Source organism: Myxocyprinus asiaticus, chromosome 21 (genome assembly GCF_019703515.2).
Source record: "Myxocyprinus asiaticus isolate MX2 ecotype Aquarium Trade chromosome 21, UBuf_Myxa_2, whole genome shotgun sequence".
In the NCBI taxonomy this organism is placed as follows: domain Eukaryota; kingdom Metazoa; phylum Chordata; class Actinopteri; order Cypriniformes; family Catostomidae; genus Myxocyprinus; species Myxocyprinus asiaticus.
In genome coordinates this window covers 20,632,178-20,656,703 of record NC_059364.1, presented here as the reverse complement: position 1 = coordinate 20,656,703, position 24,526 = coordinate 20,632,178, and the positions used below count along the sequence as shown (strand labels likewise).

Genomic DNA, 24,526 nt, shown 5'->3' with positions numbered 1-24,526 from the left:
CAGCACTGTAAGCCTTGGCTGCCAGAGACGATGTAGGCTTACAGGCCCTGGACGGGAGTCTCAGGAACAAGTGCACCGCAACCACCTTATTCACCTGAGGAATCTCTGTATACCCCCTGGCCACCCCACCGTCGAGGGTAGTGAGAGCGGAGGAACCCAGAAGTTGGGTCTGGGCAGTAAAAGGTGCCCACCATGACTTTGTGAGTTCCTCATGCACCACTGGGAAGAATGGAACCAGAAAAGGGCGTGGCCATGAGTGGTGCTCCGAACCCAGGAACCAGTCATCAAGCCGTGAGGGCTCAGGGCAGGGTGGAGGGTTCCACTCCAGCCCAACATTCACGGCAGCCCGGGCAAGCGTGGCCGTCAGGTCCACATCAGCCTCAGACTGGATGACTGCACCCAAAGGTGGGAGCCCAGTCGAGTCCTCAGCATCCAACTGCGATGATGCGATCGAGAGCTCATCCTGTTCTCGAGCCCCAAATGAGACATTAAACTCGCCCTGAAGCGAGCTGCCTGTCTCATCCCAGAACTCGACCGGGGCAAACGAGCATACTGGGAAATGGGAGGTCTGTGGGGGATTACCCGGTGGAACCACTCCCATTGGGGTCCCCAAATTGCCCCCAGTGCTAACCATCCCGGCCTCGTACCCATAGGTAGAAGGATCGGGGCGGGGAGCAGCTGGAGTGGCTTTCCCCCGGAAGAAGGAAAGCCACGAACGCAACGTTGCCATGGTCATGTTCTCGCAGTGAGAACATGAACCATCCACGAACGCTGCCTCAACGTGATTACGGCCCAGACATGTGAGACAGCAATCGTGGCCGTCAGAGGCAGAGAGATAGCGACTGCATCAAGGAACTACACACAGACATAAAGGCATCTTTAAAAAGGCGCTCTCCATCAGTGCGCACTCTTTTAGAGGAAAATATACTCTTTTTTTGCAAGAATATACACTCTCTTAGCTGTCGAAGCACCCAGAGGCGTACTCTGCACTAGTCATGCACGAGGGGGAGAAAGCCGCTGAAATGTGCCATATATCCAACAGCATACGCTTCTCGTTGTAAGGTGAATGGAACGGCAGTGGAACTCACTGCTCAACACCACTCGGCTCCGAAGAAAAAATCTGAATGAGTGGTTGCGAGCCAGCTCCTTTTATACCAGTATGTCCAGGGGAGTGGCATGCAAATTCCACTTGCCAATTCCCGTTGGCCTTTTCTCAAAGATCAGAGGTGTTTGGGGCTCCCAAGAGCGACCCCTAGTGTCACTATATCGACACAACATCGAGTGAGTGACAGATAGGGAACTACCACAATACTTTCCTAAACATCTGTTTGTCACTATGCACTGCAAAATGTTCCTGATCCATGAGATCATTGCTTGCAGTGTCTAAAGTTTTAAAATGCCTGATTTTGAGGCATTTTGATCTAATTTGAATTTTTTTCAAAATGTTGCAAATTAATGTGGCTAATAAAAATTCCTGAAATATATATTTTGAGACAAAATACGTATTTGTCATTTTCAGTTTTGTTAAAGGTCATTAAATCAAAAGTTTTTTTAATAACTGTCCAATAAGTGAAAGGATGGTATTTGGGGTAAAAAGTCCCACTGTTGCAGGGGCTAAAGGCCCCCATAAAACACATTGTTTTTCTTAAATGGAGTGAATAGATTTGTTATGAAAAATGTTCAAAGTGGGCTCACATTAACTGATCCATCACAAATGGAGATTAATTTGTTGATAGAATACTTTAGATGTTATAAAATGCCAAATGTCTTTGAAATTAAAAGGAAATTGTGCACCCTTTTCTGAAGTAGATATTTTGAATAAGCATTATCTTAATTTGTCACTCAAAAAAGCATCTTGCTTTCTCAAAAATATTTGCATTAGCTGATGAATTTTGCCATATAACTATTGCCCCTATATCCACACAAAATTACAATAACCCCCCTTGGGGCCTTTTACACCAAGGGTGTGGGCCTTTAACCCAAGTGTGGGGTAAAAGGGCCCCTCACCACCTTTCTTTAAAAACTGAATTTTAATCAAAACATTTAGTTATTATTTCTTTTCACACAAATTTTGTTGCTCCATCAATATTCAATAAAAATAAATAATTTTTTTAGATCTTGATTCATTTTGTGCCTTTTGCCCCATTGTACCCTATATATATATATATATATATATATATACAATACTGTGCAAAAGTTTTAGACACTTGTGAAAAATGCGGCATAGTGAGGATGTCTTCAAAAATAATGACATAAATAGTTTTCATTTATCACTTAATGTCATACAAATTCCAGTAAACATAAAAAAGCTAAATCAATATTCGTTGTGACCACCTTTGCCTTTAAAACAGCACCAATTCTCCTAGGTACACCTGGACACAGTTTTTCTTGGTTGCAGATAGGATGTTCCAAGCTTCTTGGAGAATTCGCCACAGTTCTTCTATCTATTTAGGCTGTCTCAATTGCTTCTGTCTCTTTATGTAATCTCAGACTGACACGATGTTCAGTGGGGGACTTTGTGGGGGCCATGACATCTGTTGCAGGGCTCCCTGTTCTTCTATTCTAATCTTTTCTATTTGCAAAAGTAATGTTTGGGAGTCTAACATTTATATTTCCTATTGACACACTAAAGCTGAAGATATAAATAACCATCTTAAGACAAATGCTTTTGTGAAAGATCTTATGTGCCTAAGACTTTTGCACAGTACTGTATATATATATATATATATATATATATATATATATATATATATATATATATATATATATATATATATATTAGTGCTGTCACTCAATATTTTTTTAATAGTGATTAATCACATAATTTTTGTACTCAAATAGCGATTAATTACAGATTTTGAAACTGCTGAAATTTGACACTACATATACTTTTTTCCTCTCAGAATGCATTTTTTCCAAATTAGGAAAGAAAAAAAACCAATGTAACAATATAATGTTTTATTAACATTTTCCAAAAAAGCCTTCCACAGTATAAAGACAGAAATGCACTAAAATATCACCAATTCAAGTAACATTAAACATTTCCCATAAGTGGGAGTTTGACTATTTGAAAGAACTAGTCTCCACATAGGTTACATATTCATTGCAATGGGCATTAACCCTTTCATACTTACCATCACACATATGTGACAGTTAATAACTGAGCCCCACAGAGTAGCATCACACATATGTGTTTCTGTAACATCCAGTTATGTTACAAGCTGACAGATTCAAATCGGCTATCGCGCAGACATAGGCTGCACTGGTCAAGTGTCTATTATTTATATTTGCTCAAACAGTTACTCATTCAGTCTTTTAAACCACAGAATACATTTATTTTATATACATACATCCAACTCGTCACCAAAGTACCACGATAAAAAGTTTACATCTCTTATATTCACAGTCAATACATAAAACACAATCTTCTTCCGATGCGTGCTGCCATTTGTTTACATTAGTAGCGGTTGTCATTTGTCAAACAAACAGCTACTGAAAGAGTCTTTTCAAGCACATAATATGTATATTTTATGTAGCAAACAGCCTAATTGTCACCAAAGTACCACGATAACAGTTCACAGCTTGTATATGCACAGCAAGCATATCTAAATGTGATCTTCCCATGCACACAGCCACATCTATTTATTAGGTGCAGATGTGGTTTTCTAGCAAACAAACAGCAACTCAAACAGTCTTTTCAGGAATATAATATGTTTGTTTTCTGAAACAGACAGCCAAACTATCACAAAAGCACCACAATAACCATTTAAAACTTGTATACTCACAGTGAGAACATGCTGATCGAGAGTGATTATCCGATGCACGCAGCCAAGTCTGTTATTAGCACTTGTCACACACGCATGCACACACACACACACACACACACACACACACACACAAAAAGTCTGAGAAGTCGAACAGTGCATATAGGCAAACCAGACTGCTGATATTATTTGTTCATTTGTTTTTTTACAGCTATAACAATGAAATAAATAAAACAAATACAGTACAGACATAACCCATTTGTTCACATGTTTATTATATTAAATACAGTATTTTATTTTTGTATGACAAGAAATAAAAAAATAAAAAATACCCCTCTGCCCACCTCTACCAGCTGTGCAGTGTCACGTGCAAAAGGTTAAATCTCTTCAACTCTCAACCTCCACGATATTAAACTGCCGGTAGACTGTGGCTATCTGCTTTCCTTCAGCATTAATGAAGCTGCGTTCATGATTCACGTCAGAGCATCAACACCAGCGTCAAGCGTCACTTTGAACTCTGCATGACAAAAACGTCTCATTCTGAGTTTTGGTGATAGTTAAGACTTGCCGTGCAGAAATTAATGTTCAACTGACAAGCAATACTACTTTCAATAATATATACGTAAGAATTGTCAAGAAAATTATTTGTATTGTCTGTACATTTCCAGCAAGGATCCTTTGATCAACCCCACCTCAGAAAACAGTTTAAGGTTGCTTATTAAAAAAACAAAAAAACATTCAAAGTTAAAATCCAAATATTATCACAGAACTCCAAATATCTCAAATGCTCATTTCTTTGTAGTTTCTCCCTCTGATGAAAACTTTTAAATTTTGATATATATATATATATATATTGTATGTCATCAAAATGCTGAAAAATATTGAGACAAAATATTTTTAGCTACTGTATATTGTCCAGCCCTAGGCCACGCTATATGTGCTTGTGGCATTTTACACAAACACATGTACACATACACACATCTTCACTGTGGGCGATTAAAAAAAAAATTCATTGGTGCAAGAAGAACACAGAGCCACAGCTTTTTGGCCAGCTCAGAAGTAATACTGATGATGCTTAAGGAAAGTGACACTGCGCTAACGAAAAGAGAGAGAACAATGCCTACAAAACAACCCGAAACACACATTCCTCCATGGCAGTGCTGTGTAACTGAAACTCCAGGTGTTGGTGCCACACTTCACTGACTGACTGTCTGACTTACTGACTGACTGACTGACTGACTAAGTAAAGACTTTGCTAATTAAATCCATATGACAGAAGAAGCAGACACAGTTAAAAGAGGACATACTGAAAGCTGACAGCTTACCACAGTCATGAAGCTTATGTGCGTGCTTTTAGTTGCAATAAAGTCTATCTACCCTTCAAAAATGACTCAATCTTCAGAGGAAAGATTCCAAACACACAACCCCATGCAAAAGTATGATTAAAGAGGTGTAGTGAAGATATACAGTAAGCTGTCTTCCAAAACCTAGCGAGCTCCCTTGCTGTCTATTGACCACATAGTCAGCAACCTTCCAAAACAGCATCCTAAACAACATGTAAGCTCCTACATTAAGTGATTGATTTGAAAGGTTCACCACAGGCAGCAACCTTGATAAAGGTCACTCACACATGCCACACGAAAACGACAGAAAGACTGTTTGTCACAGGCCGCCGACTTTAAGTAGTGTAATGTGCGCTTAGCTTAAGATGTTAGATTTTATGGTTAGGTTTAAGTTTGGGTTAGGGGTTGAACTTAGGAAAAATTATAATAACATCATCCGCTGGTTCATTTTTTTCTATGGGAGTAAAAGTCTTAAGTTTTTGTACGAGCCAACTCATACGATTTCTTAAATTTTCACCATCTTGTACTATTATTATGACTTGGCACGAGACCAGGTTGGAGCCGCCTTTGCTTAGTGATCACACATATGATGCCTTAAAATGCTGTCTAGATAGATAACATTTGGTTTTGGAACAGAGCTATTAAGTGCAGGTCTTATTGATACATTTCCATCTCTCCATCAGTCTGTCTGCTGTCTTCTCAGCCATGCCCCTTGACTCACCTCTACATTATATTCAACACTGAGGAACATTTGAATGTTTCAGCACTGATCTTATAACAGGAAATGCAATTCATCTGAGGATAGACAAGCTTAGCAACCAAATTACTAAGAGATAAGTGAAAGTGTTTGGCATAGCAAGTGTCTCGGCATGCCTACACATGCTGCGTTTTTGCTTATCCATGGGACAAATTCTCACAGGAAGATTGGTGGTAATGATCTTGACATGCTGTTGATCAGGAAACCACTGACTTAATACCACAGCGTAGCTTAATGAATATAAGACAATTGCCTTGACTCATGACTTTCTTTACCCTTTTCCAAATCTCAGTGCAAGGCATTTAATGCCTGTCATGCCTTGAGTTGGGTTCATTATGCAAGTCCATCCCACCACAGGTATTCAGTCCATGCCAGAGGCACCTGAGGCAGTCCTAGCTCACTTTATGCCCTAGTCAAGATAACATATTTAACAACGTAGTGCTTTACATAGGTATAAGACATGTTAGCCTAAAGGTACAGTACACTTTTTGGTAAGTTTTCAAGGGGACCCAGGTTCTAATCCAGACCTTATATATAGCTTACTTTTATATATATATATATATATATATATATATATATATATATACTGTATATAGTCAAGCAAAATTGTGACTAAACTTCACAGCCAGTGATTACCATGCATTTTCATTGAATAGAAAAGAGCAGCTTTGACATTGCTAAAAACTCCTTTTGTGTTCGACAAGAAAACAATCAAACTTGTTTCGATGAAATTTTCAGTTTCAGGCAAATGATCTATGGAAGGTGTGACTTGATTGGACAGACCAAATTTAGATTTGTGAATTCGTGTGCCCGATCAGTTTGATGCCTCCTTGCCATGAGCAAAGGCAGTATGTCAGGAAAGTTCTTGTTGGTTTCATATAACCTAAGCCACAGAAGAATGCCCTCTGACTGTGCTCCATGTCCTGTTGCCCTCTCTCTGTGTCTCTGTGTGTGTGTGTGTGTGTGTGTGTGTGTGTGTGTGTGTGTGTGTGTGTGTGTGTGTGTGTGTGTGTCTGTGTGTGTGTGTGTGTGTGTGTGTGTGTAAACAGCTCCCAACATACTCCCTTGCAATGCTGTGACAGATCTCGGCTGTAATTCCCCACACTTCACTGTGTTTTTCTGTGTTAAAAGGTCTTTTTCTTCCCTAACAGAGCCATTATCCACCAAAAACATTTGTGCTCTAAACAGCCTGCAGTTCACCCTGGGTCACTGACACCATAGTGCAAGGACAGGTGTATTATCGCAGTGCATGGTGAGGGGTCCCTGTCGGTTTGAGTGCATATTTTTGTGAGTTGGTGAGGAAATGAGAGTATGTATGTGTGTGTACGACCACAGCTAACCAGCTGGAGGAACAGATGGACTCCACACTTTCCTTTTTGTGAAGAGACACAGCGTTCACACGCGCGCACACACGCGCACACACACACACACACACACATGTTGGTGCGGCTATCCTTATGAGGAATCTCTATAGACATAATGATTTTTATACTGTACAAACTATACATTTTATCCCCTAACCCTACCCCTAAACCTAACCCTCACAAAAAACTTTTTTTTGCATTTTTACATTTTCAAAACAACAACGTTTAGTATGTTTTTAAAGCGATTTGAATTACTGGGGACACTAGAAATGTCCTCATAAACCACATTTATAACATAAGACCCTTGCAATTACCAGTTTGTAACTTAAACAAATTTTATCCTCGTAAACCACTTAAAGAGCACCTATTATGGTTTTTAAACGTGACTAATTTTGTTTTAAAGGTCTCATACAATAGATTTACATGCATCCAACGTCAAAAAACACTTTAATTTGCTCATAATTTAAATTACAGCATTACCTTTTTTCCAGTGTCAAAAACGACTAGTTCAATGATCCGTTCTAAAGGATTCATTCTAAACTCCTCCTTTCAGAGAACCTACTCTGCTCTGATTGGTCAGATGTCCCAGTCTGTTGTGATTGGTCTACCGCTTAGTGTAGTGTTTGAGGGCGGGTCAAAGCTGTTCACGAGCAGCCAATGAAGACCAGAGGCGGGTTTTTTGTTACCAAATTAGGTAGGTTAGTACAGGAAGTAAGTCTGGAATTACTAACGACTCATTTCAGGTGTTCAGATTCGGTTCTTTCTTTTGGGAGTCAATAACTCCATTTGTCGTGCACTTTGATTTTTGAAAACTTTTTTACATTCACAAACAGCTATATAACACACTACATGAAAGGTAATATTTGAAAAACCATAATAGGTGCTCTTTAAACCTGCCCAAACACACATACGCACACACACACACCTCAGGACAGCATACAACTCTAAATGGGTTACTGTATGCTGACACATTTATGTTGACCTGTTCATACATTTTATTATTATACTCAAACAACATTTCTTTCATAGTACTATTATCTGATGCATTGTGAGAATGTCTGATTTAACAAGGAAAAAATGTTGTGTGTCAGACCGATGCTCAGTATATATTCACTGAGCACTTTATTAGGAATACTATAGCCCTAACAAATTGCCTGACGTGGTCTTCTGCTGTTGTAGCCCATCCACTTCAAGGTTCGACGTGTTGTGCATTCTGAGATGCTATTCTGCTCACTACAATTGTACAGAGGGGTTATCTGAGTTACCGTAACCTTTCTGTCAGCTCAAACCAGTCTGGCCATTCTCTGTTGACCTCTCTCATCAACAAGGTGTTTCCCGTCTGCAGAACTGCCGTTCACTGGATGTTTTTTGGCACCATTCTGAGTAAACTCTAGAGACTGTTGTGCATGGAAGTCCCAGGAGATCAGCAGTTACAGAAATACTCAAACCAGCCTGTCTGCACCAACCATCATGCCATGGACAAAATCACTGAGATCATATTTTTCCCCATTCTGATGATTGATGTGACCATTAACTGAAGCTTCTGACCTGTATCTGAATGATTTTATGCATTGCACTGCTGCCACACGATTGACTGATTAGATAATCGCATGAATAAGTAGGTGTTCAGGTGTTCCTAATAAAGTTCTCAGTGAGTGAATATTCAGGTAGGCTGCATTCATGGCATATTACAAATAAGGTTTCTACCACCTCTAAGCAGAAAAGCCAGCATCTGTAATATTCTTTGAGTCAATTCATTTTATATTTGTATAGCACTTTTCATAACACACATCGTAACACACAAAGTAGCGTTACAGAAAATCATGCTTTAACAGAAAATTAAACTGTAATATCTATAAAGTCTTAGAGTCATCATTGTGTAGTTTGATTAAATATTATTGTAAATTGAGTATAGAAATAAATAATTAAATAGTTAAATAATAATTGTATTTAGAACCCCAGTGAGCAAGCATGCAGTTTACTCATTTCTACCTCAAAATTAGTGTACAGTAAGTTTTCTGTGGTAACTCTAGAAGCTCCAAGTCTTCAACTCTTTGGACCTGCCGGAGGGTCCAAAAGGGGGTGCTATGTTGCATAATACGTTTAGGCTTAAAACATTAAAGTCCCCGAATACATAAGTCAGGCATACAGTACTGTGCAAAAGTTTTAGGCACTTGTGAAAAATGTTGCATAATGAGGATATCTTCAAAAATAATGACATAAATAGTTTTCATTTGTCACTTAATGTCATACAAATTCCAGTAAACATAAAAAATATTCAGTGTGACCACCTTTGCCTTTAAAACAGCACCAATTCTCCTAAATACACCTGGACACAGTTTTCCTTGGTTGTTGGCAGATAGGATGTACCAAGCTTCTTGGAGAATTTGCCACAGTTCTTCTATCTATTTAGGCTGTCTCAATTGCTTCTGTCTCTTTATGTAATCTCAAACTGACACGATGTTCAGTGGGGGGCTTTGTGGGGGCCATGACATCTGTTTCAGGCCTCTATGTTCTTCTATTCTAATCTTTTCTATTTGAAAAAGTAATGTTTGGGAGTCTAACATTTATATTTCCTATTGACACACTACAGTAGCAGATATAAACAACCATCTTAAGACAAATGATTTTGTGAAACATCTTATGTGCCTAAGACTTTTGCACAGTACTGTATGTGGTATCGTTTGAAAGCTTAGAATCTGAACATTTTATCGAACACAATCACCTCTGCATTTATGTTACATAAAATAACAAAATAATGCCTGAAAACATCAACGTTGCAAATAAGTGCCACCTAGAGGTAATGAGGAAAGCTCTCATACTCAGCAATGCAACTATGGAGTTTATTTTGTTGCCCTAATACCATAGTTAGAAATATTTTCAAAAGAATATCAAAGTGAAATATGATTTATGTGAGACATCAAATACAAATGTCTCTTTTATGAAATTTTTTGCAATTAGTCCACAGTACGTGTGAATGGTCCCAAAAATGCCCTAGGGTTAAAGAGGTTATGGTGCGGTCACACCAGACTTTGAGCGTGTGAAATCAGCCTACTTCGGACCCCGCAACAAATAAAGGCAACAGGAAACTTGTGATGTCACACATCTGTTTTTAATAAAGAATGCATTAAAAAATGTACTACTTCTCTATTATATCTACTCCACTTTCATACAACACTGTTAACCAGGCAGCTCTGAAGTTTGTATTTTTTTAATTGAGTTAAGAGGTTAATCTCTGACATTTAGATTCTCTATTGGTCAAACGTTTCAAGCTTACCAAACTTGAACTTTTTCACACAGGAAAAGACAAAACTTCTTTGCAAGTGCTTGCGTTTCTGCTCTCCATCATTCTCATCTGTTTGAATGGAATTGAATGGAATGGAAAGTCACAACTTTACTCAAAAATATACACTCTCCCAGCACCTGCATATGGTGGCCAAGAAGTGCACAACACAACCAAATTAGCAAAGCAAATAAAAGCTGAGAACACAATGGAAATAAGCCACAATACAACGAAATAAAGCCACAGCATAGCAAAATTAATATAAAATACATATTTTTTTAAGCACTGTATTTTACAGTAAGTCATGGGGCAGTCTACCTCAATGCATGAGTGATCATGAGGCTGATCAGAAGATCCAGAGAGCTGCTCGTCCCATAGCAAGTCACAACAAGAGTTCCCTGGTCAATGCGTCACCTGATCATTTCTGCGTCCGAGCCTGCATACAGCCCATTTTCGCAGGAGCAGGACACCTTCTAAGACCTGCCGGTATGCAAGAATAGCTGCAGGTGGTGGCCTGGGTAGCTCAGTGAGTATTGATGCCGAATACCACCCCTGGAGTCGTGAGTTCGAATCCGGGGCATGCTGAGTGACTCCAGCCAGGTCTCCTAAGCAACCAAATTGGCCTGATTGCTAGGGAGGGTCACATGGGGTAACCTCTTCGTGGTCGCTATAATGTGTGGTTCTTGCTCTCGGTAGGGCGCGTATTGAGTTGTGCATGGATGCCGCGGAGAATGGCGTGAAGCCTCCACACGTGCTACGTCTCCGCGGAAACGCACTCAACAAGCCATGTGATAAGATGCGCGGATTGACGTCTCAGATGTGGCGGCAACTGAGGTTCGTCCTCCGCCACCCGGATTGAGGCAAGTCACTACGCCAACACGAGGACTTAGAGCACATTGGGAATTGAGCATTCCAAATTGGGGAGAAAAAAATGAAGAATAGCTACAGGTACTGTGACATCATTTAGCATCATTGCCTGGTAAAGATTCAAGCAAAAACTGATACAACGTATACCTTGAAAGCACTTTAAGTCACTTTGTATAAAAGAGTCTGTCAAATGTGTAAATGTTAATGTAATGTAATGTTGATGAAGTTATATTACTGTGCAAAAGTCTTAGGCACATAAGATGTTTCACAAAAGCATTTGTCTTAAGATGGTTATTTATATCTGCTATTTTAGTGTGTCAATAGGAAATATAAATGTTAGAATCCCAAACATTACTTTTGCAAATAGAAAAGATTAGAATAGAAGAACAGGGAGGCCTGAAACAGATGTCATGGCCCCCACAAAGCCCCCCACTGAACATCGTGTCAGTCTGAGATTACATAAAGAGACAGAAGCAATTGAGACAGCCTAAATAGATAGAAGAACTGTGGTGAATTCTCCAAGAAGCTTGGTACATCCTATCTGCCAACAACCAAGAAAAACTGTGTCCAGGTGTACCTAGGAGAACTGGTGCTGTTTTAAAGGCAAAGGCGGTCACAACGAATATTGATTTAGCTTTTTTATGTTTACTGGACTTTGTACGACATTAAGTGATAAATGCAAACTATTTATGTCATTATTTTTGAAGACATCCTCACTATGCAACATTTTGCACAGTACTGTATGTGCATTAAGGGTTCTGGTAGAAACCCAACCAGGTATTAGCCAGAGCACTTAAGGTTAGATAAGTACAACGATTTGATATCCTTTTTTTTTTTTTATCTTATTAATTTTGTCATGTTGTGGCTTAGTTTCATTGTGTTGTAGTTTATTTCCATTGTGCTTTCACTTTTCTGTTGTGTTGTGGCTTAATTTCCATTGTGCTGTGGCATTTCCATTGTATTGTGGCTTAATTTCATTATGTTGTGGCTTATTTCCATTAAGCTGTGGCTTTTCCATTGTGTTGTGGCTTAATTTCATTGTGTTGTGGTTTATTTCCATTGTGCTGTGGATTTTCCATTGTGTTGTGTCTTAATTTCATTGTGTTGTGTGTTATTTCCATTGTGCTGTGGCTTTTCTGTTGTGTTGTGGCTTAATTTCATTGTGTTGTGTCTTATTTCCATTGTGCTGTGGCTTAATTTTGTTGTGTTGTGGCTTATTTCCATTGTGTTGTGGCTTAATTTTGTCGTGTTGTGTCTTATTTCTGTTTTGTTTTCAGCTTCTATTTACTTTGCTAATTGGTTGTTTTGTGCACCCCTGGGTCACCTTACCTGCAAAGTACATACTTAAACTGCATAGAATAGACATGCAGATTGGGACAAAGTCTGGTATTCACCAAATTCCATATCCAGCCTGTTGGGGTAACTTTATTTCCTGTGAAAAAAGAGTCAGCTATTCAACATTTATCCTCCTCTATATTGACAGTTAGCTTGTTTGCTAACCTAGCTAGCATTATGCCAATGCAATTCAGAGTTAATCTGTATCATTCAGTTTAAGAAGATCAGTTTGGCTAGGTCATATACAACACACAGCAATTCAAACCCACGGCCACTCCAGCATCTGTATGCAGAGGCCTGCGAAAGACACTCTGTAATGCTGTCGGCCAGTGAGTGAGAGAGTAATTGAGTGGGAGCTGGAGCATTTGGAGCATTACTTTAGCACATGCCAACCCGTGAGCTCACGCTCATCCTTCTGAGGTCTACTGGTGGGTGAGAGCAAATGGATTCGGAAGGCTTGTTCTCCAGTGGGTGCTAATGTATGGACTAGGGCGCTATTAAAAGCCACTACTGTGTAATATGCCTGTGCATTTAATTATTTATCTATTCATGTATTCCTCCTTTTTTTAAAGGGTTTTTGTCAGTTCTTGTCTCTAAGCCAGAAACACAGGCTGGAGAAGGAGTGGGGCTCAAGAGAATGAGATTACAATAAGAGCAACTCTTTGTTTGATCTTTAGCAGAACAGACCCAACTCAAACACATCCTATCCAGAATGTACTAAATCCCTTCCTCAACAATAACGTTTCTAGGACAGAAGTACAACATCAAGTCTGTGGGTGTTGTAAATGAGCAAGTGCATTGCACCAGGACAGCCCATATCTGTTTGCTTTCTAGTGTATGGTGCAATGATCTCTCCATCTCTTTTGTCAGAATTTCTTAAAGCTGAAGTGTGCAATTTCTGCACCATTAGTGTCACCAAACAGAGTAGCAAAAATATTTATTGTGCTTCAAACAGGTTTATACTCCCCCTTTCTGCTATCAGTCAGACAATCAGATAGTCCCATCCCAAACTCACTTCATTGGTTGAGCCAATGTTTTTGTGTTGGACTGGTCAGGATGCTCAAACCAACAGAGCAACAGAGTTTTGATGGCACCGCAGAGCCACAGCATTTACATTTTTGGGGGCGAATCAGCATATGAATTGCTAACTCATTGTTGTCTCTGCATATTAAGCTGGTATAGGAGAAAATATTTTAAATTAGGGATGCTCCGATCAGTATCGGCCGATATTCACGTCCTATGACTCAATCGGTGATCGGCAGGGCCGGAGTTGGATTCATATTCAGCCCAGGAATTTTATGTCCAATGTCTCTTAAGAGTTCTTTTTGGTGATTTACATTCTTTGTGCATATTGCCACCTACTGGGTAGGGAGGAGAATTTATAATAAAAAAAAGTACTTAAATATTGATCTGTTTCTCACCCACACCTATCATATCACTTCAGAAGACATGGATTTAACCACTGGAGTCATATGGATTACTTTTATGCTTCCTTTATGTGATTTTTGGAGCTTCAAATTTCTGGTCACCATTTACTTGCGCTGAATGGACCAACAGAACTGAGATAAAATCTTAATTTGTGTTCTGCAGAAGAAAGTCATACACATCTGGGATGGCTCATAAATGAGTAAATTATGAGAGAATTACATTTTTTTGGGTAAACTTTCCTTTTAATGTCAAGTTTATTTTAAAGTCTACCTAGGCAAATAATAACACTATAGAACTGTAACTGTACATAAATAATTCAAAATGTTCAGACTCACAATTCAAATTGTCAGTGCTTTGTATTTTAAATAATTAGCATAGCAACAGATCCAATGAAAACATGTGCAACAATTAAATGTTCAGGATCAATGAAGGTTGAGTGATTGTACTTTTTTTTATTTATTTTTTTTATTACTTTTCTTTTACTTGGAATGTAAATGTTATGGACTGTGACAATATGGTTACTGTCTCTTTAAGAGGGTTTGCTTGGATGATACAATATTGAATGCACTCTGTGCAGTTTGTTTCGTTGAGTTTAATCTTTTGAGAGCTGTAAAGTCTCATTATTTTCATTCTGCAATGCTAAGAATGAGGGTTTCAGAGATTAACTGATTGAGATTGTGAGACTACAGTCAGTATTAAACTTGTGATGATCTTGTACCTGAAGCACGTTCATCCATTCAACTAGTATCTGTTCTCACTGGATATTCAGTGATCCTTCCCCCACTGTCAAGTGAAGCATCCGTGATGGCGCAAAACCCAATGTGTCTCTCACAACCCACTCTCTCATTGTTTGGGTGTGAGACGATAAAATACGGAAGAGACTGCAATCGCTATAATACGGAATGCAATTCTCATCCCTTAAATCAGGGGTGGGCAACTATTTTGGTAAAGGGGCCACTTTGGGCTTTAAGTAGTGCATAGGGATCCACATTATATTACTTTTGAGACACAATGTTCTGCATTGATTTGGTTTTTGTATCTTTTAAGCCCAGAAATAGTTGTGAACTCAATTTTCTGAAGTGTATATGTGACTAATGGTACTATTCTGCAATTGCCTAAAGTATTATATTGCCCTACAAAGGTAGATACTTTTCTAACAGGCATTAAAAAACTGAATAAAGGCTGAGCTTATTATAAATGATTTATTTTACCATCTCTACTTCCCTGTTAATTTATTATTTAATTTAACACTTTCTACATCATGGGTCTGTTTTAATAAATAAAAAAAATAAAAAAGAAAATTATAGAACTTTTAATGTTTGTCGCAAAGTGGGTGAGTTTACTTATTTTACCTGTTTACACACTAAAAGTGTCATGATGCAGGTCTCCTCAATGGTTTGACTTTCCATTCAGCACACAACTGAATAAAACAGGCTGCATGACTATGATAAATGATTACTACAAGAGTTATATTTACATACAGGTGCGAGGGGACTTCAACATTTCTAAATTGCACAAATAAAAAATACATCTACATATTCGTCTCTCGCTTGCTTGTGTGTCAATGATTACCCCTCTGCGTGTCAATAATGCCAAGATCTACTTTTATATTTAATTTCATCACTGAGAAGGTTTACCTGCAAACTTAGTAGCACCAAACATTAGGGGGTCTGGGTAGCTCAGCAAGTAAAGACGCTTACTACCACACCTGGAGTCACAAGTTCAAATCCAGGGTGTGCTGAGTGACTCCAGTCAGGCATTCTAAGCAACCAATTGGCCCGGTTGCTAGGGTGGGTAGAGTCATGTTGGGTTAACCTCCTCGTGGTTGCCATAATGTGGTTCTCGCTCTCGTGGGGCGTGTGGTGAGTTGTGCATGGATGCCACAGAGAATAGCGTGAAGCCTCCACACACCTAGGTCTCCACGGTAACGTGTTAAACAAGCCACATGATAAGATGCATGGATTGACGATCTCAGACGGAGGCAACTGGATTGAGGCAAGTCACTACACCACCACGAGGACTTAGAGCACATTGGGAACTGGGCATTCCAAATTTGCACCAAACATCAAAAGCAGCCTCAAGAATGGACACAGAGTAGCCATATAACACTTTTCCTTGAGCAGAATATTGCACTAGAGATCACTAAGTTTGTTCAAAGGGGAAAGCGAGAGCTAGAAAGAGCACACTCGCGTGCATGGTTCCCAGATTGCACAAAATATGTATAACATTAAGAAGAATATTTCCAATTTGCGCAAGTATAAATCTGAATTTGGGGGTGTTGCGTCTCTTATCTGGCAACCCTGAGCATGTTAAACGCTTGTGGAGGCGTGTTAGGTCCCAATGCAAGATAACTGAAATATCCAATGAAAAAAACAACGCTTTTAGGATAAATGAGCCACAGGCTACTTTAAACCATGTGGAGGGCTGGATCCACATGCCCAGGTCTGCCTTAAATACTGGATGACACGGATGGCGACTGTTATGCGGCACATGATGAAAGTGTATTATGCGGACCTGCCGGTCCAATTGTTGACCGGCCCACCGGGAATTCTCCCGATCCGTTCGATTAGCCACTCACTTCTCATTCTCGCCGGTCATAGGCATCTCATTAATAACGCGAGTTACAAGATGTGGTGTAATTCAAACATCTTTATCAAATATCTCCCAATTAAACAGCATTAACAACAGTAGCACATGCAGAGTCCAAAAACATGCGCTCTTTCATCTCTTTCACCTCATGAGAGAGCTTGTGTTCCTACATTAAAGTTCAAGCAGCAACAAATGAAAAATGAACTATTAATACAACAATACAACTAAATGAAAAGGCAGGGAAGGGATTTATAAATATAATAATTCTTTATACAATATTAAAATACCATAATAGAATGTTTTAAATATAATGCAAAAATAAAATAGAAATAAAATATGGACTAATAATAATTATATGAAATAATGACAACGATGGTTGTCATGTTTAATTGCACCTATAGATTATCAATTTGTCTTCAGTTTGACACTAAGCTTCATTTTTTTTTTAAATAGAGAATATGTTGTTAGCCTATGCTTGATTTAAAGTATTTTTTTCTTTTCTTTTTTCTTTTTTTTTTAAGCTTTTAATAAGTCTTTTAAACTTTTTTTTTTTTAACTGTTTTTGTCAGCAAAAACTAGGCAAAGTTATATTACTGGGAAGAGGAAAATTCAGTTAATAGTGACAATGTGCAGAAAGCTTGCACATACCAGTTATGACAGAGATCCTGATAAAAGGTGAAATGATCGGGATCGGTATTGGCTGATCAGTTGACAAGAAGATCGGTGATTGGTATCAGCTGCAAACATCCTAATCAGAGCATCCCTATTTTAAATACAAATTAAGCTCAATCAACAGTATTTGTGGCGTTATGTTGATACCCACAAAAAATTATTTAGACTTGTCCCTCAAGTTTACAGTGAGGCACTTACAATGAAACTGAATGGGGCCAATTTTTGAAGGGTTTAAAGGCACAAATGTGAAGCTTATAATTTTATTATAAGCACTTACATTTATTCTTCTGTTAAAACTTAAGTATTGTTTGAACTGTAAAATTGTTTAAATCATAGTTTTTTATGGTCGTTTTAGCATTACAGGGTTTACGGCATTACATTGTCATGGCAACAAAGTTGTAAAATTGGATATAATTTTAAACAGAAAAGGTTAGTAAATTATTTTATCACACTAAAATCATGTTAACACGCATATTGTTAACGTTTTGTGGCTATACTTTTGAAACAGTGAGTATTTTAATGTTTAAAGACTGGCCTCATTCACTTCCATTGTAAGCGCCCCACTATAACCCAGATTTTTGCTTTTTTTAAAGAAAGGGAGGGACAAGTCCAAATGAATTTTTGTGGTTATCAACACTGTACCACAAATGCTATTGACTGAGCTTATTTTATATTGAACACTGAATGTTCCTTTAACATCACAAGTGACAACATCCAGGCACTCCACAAAAAAGCAGATGTGCTTTGGCTAACTTGCCCCATAATCCTAAACCTTTCTGATCCTCTGACCCCTCCAGAGACCACAAATAAAGAGAGAGAGAGAGGGAGACAGATATTCTCTAACTGTTTATATAAACCATCCCGCAGTTCTCTTATTCTTCGGCTGAGAGAACCAGGGCAATACTGATGTGCATAAATATTTTAACGTAGCACAAATATTACTCTGTCAGCACTCTAAAGCAGCACCACAGGTGCCAGTATTTGTTTTCTTGTTTTTGCAGAAATAAAATGGTGTGACTGAGAAAGGTTTCGATTTATAACACAGTGCCATTCTCAGCAATTTCAGTTGAGGGTTGAAGCAGATTCCAATGGGCAGGCAAAAAGAAACAAAGATGAAAAACTTATAAATCAGTCATTAAGTATTTAAGAATGTCGCAACAGGTGACAGCATGCACAACAGTATGCACCATCCTCATTTTTGCACAGGCCTGTCCAACTTCATTCATGACAAACCCTACAGCTTCAAGAAAACATCAGCATAGAGCACCTCCTTGAGGTAAAGCTTGACCTTTCATTTAATGTCATGTATGACTCTAACATTTTGATGTATGACTGTAACTCATTGTCTGATAGTAACATAAAAACCGCAGTCATACCATTCAGAGCATATGACTAACTCAACTTGGCAATCATTTCCAGACCTAATTAATTCACTACTAATGTGCTGAAGAAACCAGTACACAACTAAAACAAACAGGCCACAAGACACATAAAGACAGGAAAATACCTTAAAATTACCAGCTTTGAAATTACCAGTCTTTATGATGTTTATTTACATCTCACCTTTGGGAAGTTTTTTTTTTTTAAATTCTGTAGATAAACTTGACTGAGATTTGTACCTGATGTCATTCTGCTGCTGGGGTTTCTTGTTCCCAACCAGGTTCACCTTTTTTGCTTGTATGGGCTTCTCCTCTCTGTAAAGCAATGCACAAATAATGACAGTAAATCTCTAAAACAAAACTGAGTACTTCTGACTATGTCTAAAAAATGTTTAGGGCACCATTAACAAGCATGCATCTTCATGCAAATATTTACCCTCTTTTGTAAACAATTACAATTATTCTCAAGGTAGCACACAAAGTGCTGTATTTTCCCCCAGCTCTGAATGCCTCAAAACCAAACCAAAACATTAACTTCATGAGGCCGAGCTCTAGCTTCTGAGTCAGAACACAGATTCTCTTTGAGAGTGTAGAACTTCATCAATGTGAACACTGCATCTCATACCACACAGAGCAACATGTGAAATATCAGACATATAAAATGAAGATTGCCAGTACCAGAGTATGGGAATATCTAAATAAAACTATTGTTGCTACTAATTTAACTACAGTGTTTAGCAACGTGATAATACTTGTGCTTTTTTCATGATAGCGTAGGTTTTTGAGAAACAAGCTGTAGTGCAAAAAACGCTACATCTCTGTTTTCAATCTCAACATGTATTGCATGCACAGATATTCACAGCCAAACAAGCTATGGCATAATGAAAAGCACGCGCCTTAAACATATTTTCTCTCATTAGAATATCCAAAACATTTATGTGAGTCAGTTCATTCAGACGGTTCATCTAAACAATTCACCAGTTCACTTAAGGAATAGTTCCCCCAAAAATGAAAATTCTCTCATCATTTACTCACACTCATGCCATCCCAGATCAAGCTTGAAAATCATGATTGCCAAGGAAACTGCTGATGTCAAGATTTATAGTGAACAACGAGTTATATTTTGGTCTGTTCTAAACCAAAACCTATTGGATTCAGAATACATGGATTAAAACACTGGAGTCATATGGATTACTTTTGTGCTGCTTTTTATGTGCTTTTTGGAGCTTCATAGTTTTGGTCACCATTCACTTGCATTATATGGACCTACAGAGCTGAGATATTCTTCTTAAAATCATTGTTTGTGTTCTGCAGAAGAAATTAAGTCATACACATCTGGGATGGCATGAGAGTGAGTAAATGATTAGAGAATTTTCATTTTTGGGTGAACTATCCCTTTAAATGTAGCGCTGTGAAATCCAGTACATTTTAGTGAATCGATTTGTTTGGATAGTATATCATTAATGATCCTGTTTAAATAAACAATTCAAAGATTCACTTATGCCAATGCACAAAAGTCACTTTTTTAAGAATGAAATAGTAAGTTAATAGCTACTGTTTAATTTTTTATTTATTAGTATCATTTTGTATGAATGTATTCATATTCAATGTTTAATTTTGTTACGTGTTGTGTTATAAATGTATTTAATTTAATATTTTCACCCTAATTGTTGAAAGTCACCATAATTCACATCTTTTTTGTGTTTGTGTGTGTGTGTGTGTGTGTGTGTGTGTGTATGTGTGTGTGTGTGTGTGTGTGCCAGATAAATACTCTTCTAATTGAAGAATTTGATCAAATATAATCTTATATATTATTTTAGATATTAAAAATATTTCTTCCTTATAAATAGATTTTTTTTAAAAGGTGTAGCTTGACTGAAGTTGAACTACTTTAAATTATAAGTAGCTTGAAGCTTGGAAAGTTAGTTTCAAAGTAGCTTCCCCAACACTGATCAATGATCAGTAGCCTAAACTTATTTAGGTCACAACTTTCCATGAGAACGATTCTGTGGTGTCTCTTGTCACTTATCACTACAACAGAGATAGTCTGTCTGATCATTTGAGCTGGTGACTTTTAACCATTTGAATACAACCCCATTCATTTATCTTGCTGATGATTTTAGCGACACAAACGTACAAACACTGAGACAAAAATTAAACATGTAATTATTTTGAGTAATATGAGGGAATCAAAGGGTTAAGTTATGGATTGTAGCTGCTCAGTGAACCCATTTAAGATGCATAAATTTGATTTAAAATCTCAAGGTGGAAGACATCTAATGTAATATGAGCAATGATGGCCTCTAAATGGCAGGTGGACAGGAAGCCAAGAAACAATCTTTACACTCATGATAACAGCACTGATGAACCACAGATAGCCACTGACAATAAAATTTCATGTAAATACAATCAGTTGTAAATGCTGACAAGTGCCTATAATAAATATGATCTCTTAAAAGATTTTAAAGGGATAGTTCACCCAAAAATAAAAATTCACTCATACTCACCCTCATGCCTTCCCAGATATGTATGACTTTCTTTTTTCTGCTGAACACAAGCAAAGATTTTTATCTCAGCTCTGTAGGTCCATACAATGCAAGTGAATGATGGCCAGAACTTTGAAGGTTCAAAAAGCACATAAAGGCAGCATAAAAGTAATCCATAAGACTCCAGTGATTATATCCATATCTTCAGAAGTGATATAATAGGTGTGGGTGAGAAACAGATCAATATTTAATCCTTTTTTACTATAATTTCTCCTCCCTACCCAGTAGATGGCGATATGCACGTAGAATGAGAATTGGCAAAAAAATATTAATTTGAAAGTGAAAGTGGAAATTTATAGTAAAAGGGACTTAAATATTGATCTGTTTCTCACCCACACCTATCATATCACTTCTGAAGATATGGATGTAATCACTGGAGTCTTATGGATTACTTTTATGCTGCCTTTATGTGATTTTTGGACCTTCAAAGTTCTGGCCCCCATTCACTTGCATTGTATGGACCTATGCTGAAATGTTTTTCTAAAAATCTTTGTTTGTGTTCAACAGAAGAAAGAAAGTCATACACATCCAGGATGGCTTGAGGATGAGTAAATGAGAGAATTGTAATTTTTGGGTGAGCTATCCCTTTAACTTCACAAGAAGTTTAATTAAGAAAAAAGAAAAGATAAGAAAAGAAAAGTTAATTGACCACCAGAGACAAATGGAGGAAAGGAAAAAAATCATGTCATGACAGATGCTGTTGCTGTAGATGCTGTCAAATCAAAGAGGCGTTCTTTGAATGGGTTAAAGATCCTGATGGTCATGATGACGAGGCATGGAAATATTGTCGTGACCAGCCAAGAATCGCTACACTGGTGGTGAATAAAACCTATGCGTACTAATATACAATAACATTCCCAAAATATATTTTACTAACATTAAAAAACAGCATGATCAGTCGAATAAATGAACTAATAACGTGACAAAACAAAGTAAGGAAACAAGCTCATGGCCATCGAAGCGTGTATCTATCTGTATCGAGTTGTAGATTTGTTCACCGAGCCTATGTGAGTTCTCTGTAGCTACAAGTGCTAGACGGTGTCACTTAGTTCTAGCGTGTCGACACGCCCCTCTCTCTTTAACAGCGTTACACCTGAGACCAGTCACTTGGGCACCTCTCCACGCAGCAGTGATTATTATATCGTCATTAGACTTCTTGTCTAAACGCGCGACAAGCCTGATTAATTTATGAGGCTGACAGTGCAGCAGCTTCCAAATGGATACACAGCGGTGCTCAATCTCATCCATGACAGTGCACGGTAAAGATGGGGATGAGAAAGTGGACATACAGGCTCATATACACTACCACACAGAGAGAGACGCTCAGGTGCAGGTGTACAGCCTGACGGCTTTATTGGTAGGCATATGGCACAGATAGATACACATACTGAAACAATCACAACCTGTTTTCCTCAAACTGCTTCAGAAAGCAGCTCGAATACTACGGGCTTGAAAGTATCTCCTAAAAAACATCTTCACGTCTTACTTTAACATGGCCTCGTCCTTCGCCTCTTCCTCCCTCTGCCGAATCATCACAGCCATGATGATATTCCTCTCCTCCTCGGTGAGGTGACTGAGGTCCGGCAGCTCGGGGAATGAGCTCTGCGCTGTGGGTGGGCGAGGGCCGCCGCGGGGCCCCACCGAGGCGGACATATTTTACCCCTGCTTGGCGGCTCGTATGATCGGTACACAATCCCAGCTATGTAAACCGCTATTCAGGACATAGTCCGATGGCTTATCTGCGGTTCTCGCGAGCGTGGCGAACCTTTCATCGTTGCGGGCACCCACGGTTGTGCTTCTCTTCCTATACGGCTTTTTCTCCTCTCTATCTCCCCCCCACCCCCCGCCCGCCCGCCTGCCTCTCCCCTCCAGTTCCAGTTAAGGATAGTCCATATCTGATCCAGATGATATGTCACTCGACCTGACGATGATGAACCTGCCTCGGACCTCAGACACTTGGTGGGATGATGGGAGCAAAGGCGGAGTCCGTGCGGCGCTCTGTTTTCAAGTCCGCGGTGCTGATGCTGCCGCTGTCAGGGAGATGGAATAGTCAATGGGACCGCAGCCCCTCAAGCGCGCGCTCGCCTCCTCGAGACGGACACGCGCACTCTCATTTCAGAATGGGGGCTCGTTGTACACACACACAGCATCCAATTTTCCCTCTCTTCCAATCACAGTGCGTTTGTGACGCGCCTACCATCTAGACTATAACAGGCTCGTGGATGAGAGAAGTAGCCGATATTTTCAGTTCAGGCGGAAGCAGATTGTTGAAGAGTTCTTCCTCTGCGAGTTGAAAGATAATGCACATTTGACCACTGGCTAATAATTATATCATAAACGTGTATGAAAAAGAGGTTAATTATAGCTACACAACAGAGGTAATGTAGAACCACGGACAGAGCATGTAATTGTCGATTGAATTGAATAGGCATTAAAATGTTAAACATGAGATGTGCTGACGAATTTGTGCAACCACCTTAGCCTTCCAAGCTGTTTTAGTACACTATTGCATATCACACTGTAAATACTAATAGTATTCTCAAATTATAAATAATAATAATAATAATAATAATAATAATAGGCCTAATAATAATAATATTAATAATATTATTAATTTACTTAAACTATACTTAAGCTTAAGTTTTTACTATTCTTACTTGAGTTACTGTTACTCTCTAAATCTTAAAGTTGTCATTAATAAAAACATTTAAGTGGTCCTAATTAAACAGGCTACTTGAAATGTCACATTTCTTAAATATAACTTAAATATATATGTTCTTAAACTTTGGCTTTGAGTACTACTAACTCAAAATTATCAAGTACAAACTTGGCTGTGTGGAATACCCATAAACCCTTGTATTTGGATAAATTATGTATTTTTGGTCAAAACAAGGGAACTAATGTAGAAAAATAATGTGCCATATGATAATGTCCAGTCATAATTTCCCTTATACTGTATAATACATGCTATAACCAAATTTAAATAATGAAATAAAAACAACTATACTCACAGATATAGCTGTTTTATATATATAACTATAATCACAGATGAGTTAAGTACTTGTAACAAGTTAAAGTTACTTAAAAAATTAAGTTCAGTTTACTTAGAAAAAGCATGCAAACCTATTGCCTTGAAAAATCTAAGTATGGTCAAATAATTAGGTTTTACAGTTGTCTTCAAAGCTCTTGTGTAAGAATA

At 38.3% G+C, this 24,526-nt stretch overlaps 1 protein-coding gene across 8 annotated transcripts in view; it reads right to left on the bottom strand.

Moving 5' to 3' along the window:
• The window catches only part of LOC127411777 (regulating synaptic membrane exocytosis protein 1-like), a 168,915-nt gene extending 145,772 nt beyond the window's left edge, over positions 1-23,143 (bottom strand). For 7 of the 8 annotated variants that reach the window (XM_051647522.1, XM_051647524.1, XM_051647527.1 and 4 more), the window contains exons 1-2: positions 22,814-23,143; positions 19,022-19,096 (exon numbers count right to left, since the gene is read on the bottom strand). In XM_051647522.1, coding sequence (XP_051503482.1) covers positions 19,022-19,096; positions 22,814-22,980 — 242 coding nt within the window. In that variant the 5' untranslated portion in view covers positions 22,981-23,143. Of the gene's footprint in view, positions 1-3,785; positions 3,803-19,021; positions 19,097-22,813 lie in introns of those variants that run through there. The other variant, XM_051647528.1, reaches the window with a different exon arrangement.
• Between the last annotated feature and the right edge of the window lie 1,383 nt (positions 23,144-24,526).